At 42.7% G+C, this 9,640-nt stretch overlaps 1 protein-coding gene across 4 annotated transcripts in view; it reads left to right on the top strand.

Annotated features, from left to right (window-relative positions):
- LOC127610112 (SH3 and PX domain-containing protein 2A-like) overlaps positions 1 to 9,640 on the top strand; it is a 51,911-nt gene that overhangs the window by 7,954 nt on the left and 34,317 nt on the right. The window contains exons 1-3 of one of the 4 annotated variants that reach the window (XM_052079865.1): positions 123 to 265; positions 3,404 to 3,484; positions 9,143 to 9,218. In XM_052079865.1, the coding sequence (XP_051935825.1) occupies positions 194 to 265; positions 3,404 to 3,484; positions 9,143 to 9,218 (229 nt within the window). In that variant the 5' untranslated portion in view covers positions 123 to 193. Of the gene's footprint in view, positions 1 to 122; positions 266 to 454; positions 786 to 3,403; positions 3,485 to 9,142; positions 9,219 to 9,640 lie in introns of those variants that run through there. The other 3 variants (XM_052079864.1, XM_052079866.1, XM_052079868.1) reach the window with 3 other exon arrangements.

The raw sequence follows: 9,640 nt of genomic DNA, 5'->3' as shown, positions 1-9,640 counted from the left end.
CAAAATCATCCAGCGAACTGGCTCGTCTCCTCTTTTTAGCTCACTGTACGGGTTTCTGCTTATGGGAAAATATTCAAAACAAATGTCAGTGTGAAGCAGTTCATTGTCAAAAGTTTTCTGGGGTTGCTTCCAAAAATATATACAGTATATCCACGTATACAGTATACTGTACATATTTTTATACCCCACTAAAATGTGCTTTATTGTGTTTTGGCTCCCCCATGCGACAAACCACCGAACTCCCCACCATTTCGTAGCACGTGCGGTGAGTTTGATTTTCTCTTTATCTTTGAAAACTACGTCCACATAGTTTTTGTACCTCTATAAAGTCATTACATCGAGTGTGTTTCGTGTATCTTTTGATCTAGATTCAACATTCGTTGTTCTAGGGCCAGCTGAAGCAAATTGTTGGTGCGTGGGACCGCCCTGCGCACTCACCCTTCCTCCTCTGACTCTTTTTTTTCCCTCGGTGGTCCATCCCCCTCCTTTCGGGGGAGGAGGCCTGTTAATGAAACACCACTTTTATTGCGCTGTCAAGTATCAGAAGCTCCAAGAAGCGGCCGAGAAGCACCATCTTCTCATGGTTGCGAAGACTTTCCCCCTCTACTTAACTTATAAAAGACAACAGTTGACGGTCGTTGTGAAAACTTCTTCGGTCTTTCATGGGCAGACGTTGTGTTTTGAATTCGCGGTGAAACTAAAATTCTGTCGAGATGCAACTCAGGACAGTGCTTGACGTCAATGTTGTGGATGTGCAGAAGAGGAGGAATCCCTCCAAACACTATGTAAGTTGTATGAATACTCCCAATATTAGAGATGTGCTTAGTTTGCCTGTAGCCCGTAAACAAGCTTGGGAATCACAAGAAAAACAAGATGGGAATCATGGGATGCACTTTGTTTGGGGTCATTACAGATTGCATCAAAATTTGTAAAAAACAACTTGCCAAGTACTTCCACAGCATGTGCTACGGTCAGAAAATATTGACTCAACATAATGTATATTTTCGCAAGGAGTTATTTTAATTTTTTGTTATTATATTTTTACTTCAGACATTTGAAGGAGTAATGTTGAATTTTGGATAACATTTGAACTTGTCTCAAGGCAATACATCTGAATGTTATAAGCCATTCACTCTGTATAAGCTAATCAAAACTCTACAAACCCTAAACAAAGAGAAACACCACCCTCCTGTACAGAGTTACTGAACCAATTATTCGACTAGTCGACTTTACTACTCCGCATCGACGTTCAACTTTTTGAGTCGACTAAACGCTAATCCTGTGTTTTTTGTCATCTCATTTTCCAATTGGCCAATTTCGTTGGACAATGGGTATTGTGGAGCAGCGAAATATCCGGCTAATTCAAATATCTGTGCAGATGGTTGTGCATGAGAATGGCGGTTAGCCTCACTAGTTTTAATTCTAAACGCTGCTAGTCTTTAAATTTTTATACTGGCAGGACCACAAGATGGCGGCGGCTCAAAGTAGACCTACATCTTTGTTGCCAAAATGTTCAATCTAATAACGCGGACAACAACTGCTGCCCTAACAAAAACTTTGTCAAAGACGTTTTTTGCTACGCCACACACCAATATCATGACACTCGTGCTGCTTTATGACACTGACATCATTGCATATGGCCGTTTCGATGCTACAAGCGAATGAAAATATTGACCAAACTGGTAACAGGACTATGCCCAAATACAATTAAGACATACATGAAACACAGAAAAGCCCATTTTTTACGAGCTTGACTACAATTTCTCAAATCTTGCAGCACGCTTCTATATATCATATGGAACACAAAATGAGACCAGCTGATTTGTTAAATAGAAACATGCGTACCACTACCTCTAGTTAAACCAACTATAATTAGTACAAAAGGCCATTGGCAGTGTTGTGGGGCACAGAGCGGACTTCAATTCCCACTCAGTGTCTCCTTTACATTTGACTGGCGATTCGTCCATGGCGTTGTGTGCCTTCACGTTAGCATGTTAGCCACCCATGGAAAATACTAAAGGAACAACCCACATCACAGAGCCTCAGCTATGACAGTGTTGGACCGCATGTCACGGCCTTGATATCATTTCACCGACTTAAGTAACAACACATGTCTCAGTGGGACCCCAATAGTCAATTAGTCCAAAGGATGAAATTGGATTAATTAACCTGAGAGTTGGGATCAATTGCCTCATCCATCTCCTGCTGAGTGGGGATCTCCCCAAGGCCACTAAAAGCTGAAGGCACAGACTGACGGTCCCTAGGGAAGGAAGATAGAGGTTTGGGAAGTCCCCTTTGGGGAAGTAGAGGAAGAAAAAAAAATCTCATTATCAATGAGGTAAGCAACTGAAAATGCTTATCCGGTTGGAGGGAGGAAAGAAGCAACCCTTTGTCTTTTGTCCTTCCTCACTGTTCGAATGTAACTTCCTTCCAGGGCCTGACAGGACCATGGCAACTCATCCTTGTTTATGATTCTGCTTGAGCATGATGGAAAAAAAAATTGTAACAGCTGAATTTGTTTTGGGTCATACGGTTAACATCATGAAACCTTATGAATGTATCTTTGCTGCCTATGTACAAAAGTGTCCCTAGCAATGAATACTTGATTGCACATACGGGGGAAAAAAAGTCAATTTTGGCCTCCTTTTATATGAATGAAATATTACGACATTGAACACGCAAAATCTACACACGTCACATATATAACTAGTGAACCCCTGGAAAGCCAGTTCCTCTTCACCGCACACCCTGCGCAATAAACGGAATCGAAGACAGACTTTCTAACTGGTTCTTGCAGATTGTCACCATATGCGTGAATGCTACGTGCCTAAACTCTCGGCGGGCTACCACACGCTCGGGTTGAAACACATTAGGTGAAGCCGTCTGTTTCTGAAAACCTCAAGGAGCTCAGAAATGTCTTTTAGCCCTTTATTGTTCATGCAAATAGAAAAATTAGAATGGGAGAATGTGACTGTGTGACTGATGTCTGCTACACAAATGCTATTCCCAGTGTAGCTTCTGGATGTGTAAACACTTCACTGCTGTCAGTGCTTTGGAGCAATTTCCCCCCCCCCCCACCCCTTTTAGAATTTGAGTTTTGGATCCACAGGAGTCATGCTCGTGCATCTTTATCGTAACAAAATGATTTACAGGCATGCCGCGTTACCTGAAATCCATTGAACCAGGCATTAACCCTGGCAGCTTTCCAATCTGTCAGTGAAGCGCGCCGTCTTTAATGAGTTGAATTGACCTTTGTCGAACTCTTCAAGTTAAGACTGTAGGGAATGCGCTTTTTAAATTTTTTATTTTTGGTCACTCGAGTAAACGCAACTCAAGCGGTGCCGCTGTGGTGTCACTGACAAAAGGGATTTAATGCCAGTCTTGTTTGCGCTTCTCTCACTAGGTGTACCTTATCAACGTGACCTACTCGGACTCCGCGTCTCATGTGATCTACAGGAGATACAGCAAATTCTTTGACCTACAGGTATGTCATAGAAGCAACTCACCAATAAGTCTTTTTTTTTTAATCTTGAGGATTATTTATGTTGTTTTCAGTCCGACCTTTAGATCAATACTTTGTATTCAGATGATGGATGATGTGCAAAGACTGATGGAGCCCCCCCCCCTCCCCTTTGGAAATAAGCCTCTAGATGAAATGCAGTCAACAGCTGTATCATATTCATTCGCGTAAAGGGAGATGAGGGAGGAACAAAACACGTCAAATGGAATGTAGGGTGCAAGGTGGGTGGGGGCTCTTGGGTTGATGGGGACGAAACGGCCAGAAGAAAACAAATGAGATCTCCGAAGCCTCCGAATTTCAGTTCAGTTCGCCACGTTGCAGTTCAAATCAAGTAAATCCTAATCGGGCTCGATATTTACAAAGCTGGTTTAGCACACTTGTAAACAAGAAACGCTTTTGCATCTCGCTTCTGTTCTAATCCACACACAGTTTTTTTTTCCCCATTCACTTCCTTTCTTCCAACCATCCATCCATTTTCCGAATCGCTTGATCCTCACTAGGGTCGCGGGGCGTGCTGGAGGCTATCCCAGCCGTCTTCGGGCAGTAGGCGGGGGACACCCTGAATCAGTTGCCAGCCAATCGCAGGGCACACAGAGACGAACAACCATCCACGCCCACACTCACACCGAGGGACAATTTAGAGCGTCCAATCAGCCTGCCATGCATGTTTTTGGAACGTGGGAGGACACCGGAGCACCCGGAGAAAACCCACGCAGGCCCGGGGAGAACATGCAAACTCCACACAGGAAGGCCGGAGCTGGAATCGAACCCGGTACCTCTGCACTGTGAAGCCGACGTGCTAACCACTGGACTACTGGGCCGCCCTCACTTCCTTTCTTGTATCACGAAAAAAAGTCAGCAGTAGGTCTAGCTTCACCCTTTCTAAATGTACCGAGGCACACCAATGGTGATACTGGCATCCAAACAGCAGATAATTGATCAAATGGATGGGTTAATTTGGCTTTACAATGGAAACCAAATAAAAGGCATACCGTACCTGTCTGAACTGAAGTTTACTGCTTAGAGGATTAAGGAAGGATTAAGCAGCCTAAACAAAGAGTCAAGTTTCCAGTGAAGAATTGGGTTCAGCGGAGTTGGTTTCCACTGTAAAAAAAAAAAACAAACAGCCCATAGACAAACCACAATTTTCCACTATGTGGCACTTTTCTGGCGGGGTACAAATTTACGTTGATCGGGTCAAGTAGTTGTAGCATGAATCTAGATTAGACGCACAAAGGTGACAGAGAGGTCGGTCTTACAATGATAATGGCATGTGAAAACGGTAAAACCTTTAAAAAATTGAGTTGTTTCTGTTTTTGGGCTATGTCAGCACAATTTAGCCCATCTAGAGGTCAGAACTCTCAAGCTAAAACTGAACTGTGAATAGGAACTAAGGTGGAAAACCGTATCTTGATGAGGGTTTTGCAAATGGATCCAAGTAAATGTTTAAAAAGTAAATGTATTTGGATCGAGATGATGTTTTGTGCAACGACCTGACAAAATTAAATTCAGTAAATTCAACCAAAACCCCTTTTCGCGGTACTTGGGCTTTGTGAGTCTATAGTCAAGTCTCGCTTATAGTGGCAACACTTAGGTGTGTCAGAAGAGTTCCAGGACTGGTGCCACAAGATGTATTTCAAAACGACAAGTTTTACCCTTCTATGTGGGCCAGATGATCAACTAGCATCACACGCAACTAATAAATATATTTTTGGAACATGAAAACTTGAACCTTGCTAGCATTAGCACGTTAGCCACTCTGTGTGGCTTTCCTGTGCTAACTAGGAAATTCACAATTGTATACTACTTTACATGTCTTAAACTACTGAATCAAAGCCCCCACCTGTGTTGAATATGTACCTCAAGGTGGACCAACCTTTTTGATAGCCTTTGTGTGTACAGCGGAGGAAAACCCCTTTTGTTCTGTGGTCCCATGCTAATATCCAGGAAACGTGTGTCTGTATTGATGGAAACAAGATTTTCTCCCACGTTTCTGTCAACATTTGTCTACTGTTAAGGTGTTTTTATTTAAAAAATTGTTTATCTGTCAGGATCAGCACTCCACAGCTGTACACGCAAAGTGTGTGGGTAAAGTGCATTTTAATAAAGCGTGTGAAACACACGGGGTAGGGTCGGGGGCTGGGGGAGTGATGACAATATTTTGACCGGCATTGAGCAGGTGCACTTTAGGAAACGGGAAAGCAAATTGGGTGAGGATTAGTAAACTAAAACCAAGAGAAGGGGGATGTAGTTAGGAATAACATGGACTAATTCTTCCGAAAACTGATGTCCTGACGGAAAGAGGCCGTCCCAGTGTTTTGAACCGATCATGTTGCATTCCATCCACTGATGTATCAGAACATTTCTCTTCCCTCAAAACAGAACGTGCGCTTTTGTTAACTAACACCTACCATGCAACTCCAGATGCCGGCTCGGTTTTTGGAGCACAATTGCTTGTTTTATGCTCTCCCGAAGCCGACAGATGCGACATAAAGAGCCAGTTGAGACATGGGCCCGACAAATTTGTAAATGATCTCATCAAAGAACACTCATTTCAGTGGAAAACAAAGAAAGGTCACAGAGTGGACAATTATGAGCAGGCAGTGTTGTCGACGCAATCTTTAAAATCTGTCAAAACAGCCTGGAAAACTAAAAATTAATTTGTGTGGTGAATGTTTTAAATCTCTCCGCTGGTGCACTTAGCATAACTCATACAGTCCCTTTGGGTAACAATCATCATATATTATCCGCCTCTTTCCTTGTTTTCTTTCTTGCTGTTTAGCTTCAATGTGGTTTGCCTTCGCTAATACATGTGCAGACTTACGCACATTAACCTATTTTCATGTCAGAATAGTGCTGAGTACAGATCCTTAACTTTATTTTTTTTTTTACTGTTTTCTTGGAGCGGTCAGTGTGTCAAGCAGAGTTTACCCTCTGAAAGAAGCAGAAGGGAGTTTTCAGACTCCACACCCTGCAGCCTCAGTGGATTGAGCACAAGGGTTTTTGCCGCATTCCACACAAGGATTTGGGAGTGTGCGACCTGGCCCGCTTTTGCCTTTTGGACCGAAACCTCCCCGAAAAGTCTGTTGTTATCGGATTGCGCAATTGAATCCCGATCGGCTGTACCCTGCTCAAATTCTGTCGGATTTAACAAAAAACAGACTGCACGATTAGTGTGGAAAAAAAACAAAACAACCCAGACCTGCTTAGCGTTTGACAAGGCAATTCTTCACAAAGCTTCTGATTGTGAGATTATATCGCTAGATTTATGCAAAAGAAGACGAATCATGTCCGAGAAAGAAGAGGTCACTACACTCTAATCTCTCTGTAGTAAACAAGTGTCTAGGAGACGTCAAAACACGACTCAGAGTTGGAGTCCCTGCCCACATCAACATTCCTCCAAATTCCTCCTGCCTAAGATTCCTCCAAAAAGTTCCATTGTCTCCAGTCCCATGCGGTGTTGTTGCGCCACTGATCCCCAAACACTCGTCCATCTTGGTACTGGGCTGGAGAAATAGAGAAGGAGGAAAAAAAACAACCCAACAATGATTTTCTCAAAATCTGGGGGTTCACTGTGGATCTCGTGTGGATCTTGCTTCCGGTTGGCCTGCTGTTACCACCCAAGCACCTTTCACGCCCGTTATGCGGTGAGACTGAGTGTATCCAGTCATGTCCCATGGGATGATGTCATCACGTCCTATGGATCTCCCCGTAAGGTGTTGAGAGAGCACTCCCTTCGCAGAGGGAGTCGAAGGCTTCGCTTGTCCGACGAAGAAACAGACTTTTTTGGGGGGGGGGGGGAGCTCCACCAAAGTTTTTGCCTTCAAAATCAATGAGGGCTGCAATTTATGAGCGTCGTAACCAAAAGCACGTCAGCATCGTTCTTGTTTCAAATAAAAGCACAAGCTCATCTGATCAACTCTGCCTTGTGTTAAGAATTTCACAGAGTCAAATTAAATTTTCAGCCAAATGCAATATGGTTCCGATTAAACTGAACGCTCCTCAAAGTGACAGGCTCCAAATCAAACACTTACCCCCCTTCACTGGATGAACAACAGGGATTGCCGTGTCCAAAGTAAATGTAATGGCGTAGTTGTTGTTTAACACAGAGATTGAAACAGGAGTTCAGAACATCCAAAGATTCGCTCATCCTTTTCAAAATTGAGAATAAGCTATTGTGTATTGAAATGTCTGCTAGCTTAATGCTAACACATAATGGTAAATCAAATGCTAATGAATAGCATGTGGCAGCTATAATGCTCTCAACAATTGATATTTTGAACAAAAACGGTGCGGTACTCACTGGCAATCCATTCTTTATCCTCTGCGGAAGAATGATTAATATAAACGCAACTTACTGAGTCACTTAAAGTACATTGAAACTGTTTATTTGTCATCATGACTGTATTATACTGCCCCCGGTGGCCAAGTCATGCACAACAGAAGGAGCCACAATAAATTAATAATGATACACAAACGGAAGAGTGCTCATTTGCTTACTAAAATATGCTTTACATTTTTTTGGGGGGGGCTTACATGGGTTCAACGGATTAAACGAAGTGTATTTCCCATTCACTCCAGTGGGTGAAGATGATTTGGGTATTTATGGAACTAAACATAAACATTTTTTAAAAATCTGTTCATGTGGTGACAAACAAAGCACAATTAAAAACAGAACCTCCTTGGTAGCGGTCATTATTTTACAGACGTAGAATCCCCCCCAAAAAAACTGTGCGGTCAAAGAACCTGCTGTTTTGGGTTTACTCGTAAGGACTTTTGAATGGATTTTTGCCCATTCAAACAAGGATGTTTTTTCTGACGCAGCATTTCACTCTGCACTTTTGAACACAAGGACAATAGTCACCGTCTACAAAGGAAACCACATCTCCTACCCACCCGCGTTTGAGCCGAGGATAAAAACTCATTCGGGTTTTGTAAAGGGAGCAGACGAGGGCGCAGGAACCCAAACCACATCAGACCGCGGAAATCTTACCAACAACTCTAAGTCCATAGTGCATACTTTTTTTTTCTGTTTGTCCACCTGGTACTTTTTGACTCTTTCTCCCCTACCTACACTCCTTGTTATTGAATTAGCTTGACGCTCACGGGCCTTTTCTGCTTATCAAAGCACATCTGGAACAAGGCAAAGCAGAATGCACAGATGTGGAAATGTGTCTCTATGGATATTGTATCACTCGGATTTATTTAAAAGAGGAAACTGAAAATTTGTGTTCATTATACAAACTCACGCAAATATGTTGATGCGCCGTCTGGAATGCTCAATTTGGTATGCTGGCCTCTCTGGTCTTTATCTGATGGCTTTTTAAGATACTTAAGTGGTGCATGGTGAAGAGGGGTGTTTTTTTTTTTTTTTGCTAGTTAAAAGTGTGCGTGATGTAACCTTGTCCGCTGCCCCAGAGATCAAAGTGGTTCTTGTGTGTGATGGATGACACAGTAGCTGGGATTCATGTACCATGACAGAGCTCATCTGTAGTAAATTACTGCCAATGACTGACTCCACTTTTGGCTCTTTTTGCCTTGCTGTTGATGTCTTTCATTCTCCCATTGAAGTGTGACAGATTTTGAGGCACTTGTGTGATTGTCTTTCCCTCTTGTTTGCAGATGCGGATTCTTGACCAATTTCCCATTGAAGCAGGACAGAAGGACCCCAAAAAGAGGATCATTCCGTTTTTGCCAGGTGATGAATCAACACAAATTTGACACATTTAGAGATTACATCATAATATGACGCTGTTATGAGATTATTTTGACCAATCTTCCTTACATGGCGCTCTCCGCTCTCCCCCATCAAACGGCGTCATCTTTTCTTCGGATTGCGACACACACGTTCTACTAACTACCGTGACACATACTCTGTTTAGGGTTGGAATCCCGATGACAAATATGAACATCAACATTGATGTTTCAGCCAATGCAATGTTTATTCAGAACAGCTTTGTGAAAGGAGCAAATGGGCGTGTGTGTGAAGTAGTCAGAGGACAGAAGTCCAATGAAGAAAGTTAAAATTTTGTCCCTCCTTGTGAACGGCATGAATTGGACCTATTTAACATGGACGTCATTTTCTATTAATAGAAGAAGGATGTACAGCCTTTTTTTTTT

The sequence above is a fragment of the Hippocampus zosterae genome, chromosome 11 (genome assembly GCF_025434085.1).
Source record: "Hippocampus zosterae strain Florida chromosome 11, ASM2543408v3, whole genome shotgun sequence".
In the NCBI taxonomy this organism is placed as follows: Eukaryota; Metazoa; Chordata; class Actinopteri; order Syngnathiformes; family Syngnathidae; genus Hippocampus; species Hippocampus zosterae.
This window is presented reverse-complemented; position numbering and strand designations above follow the sequence as displayed.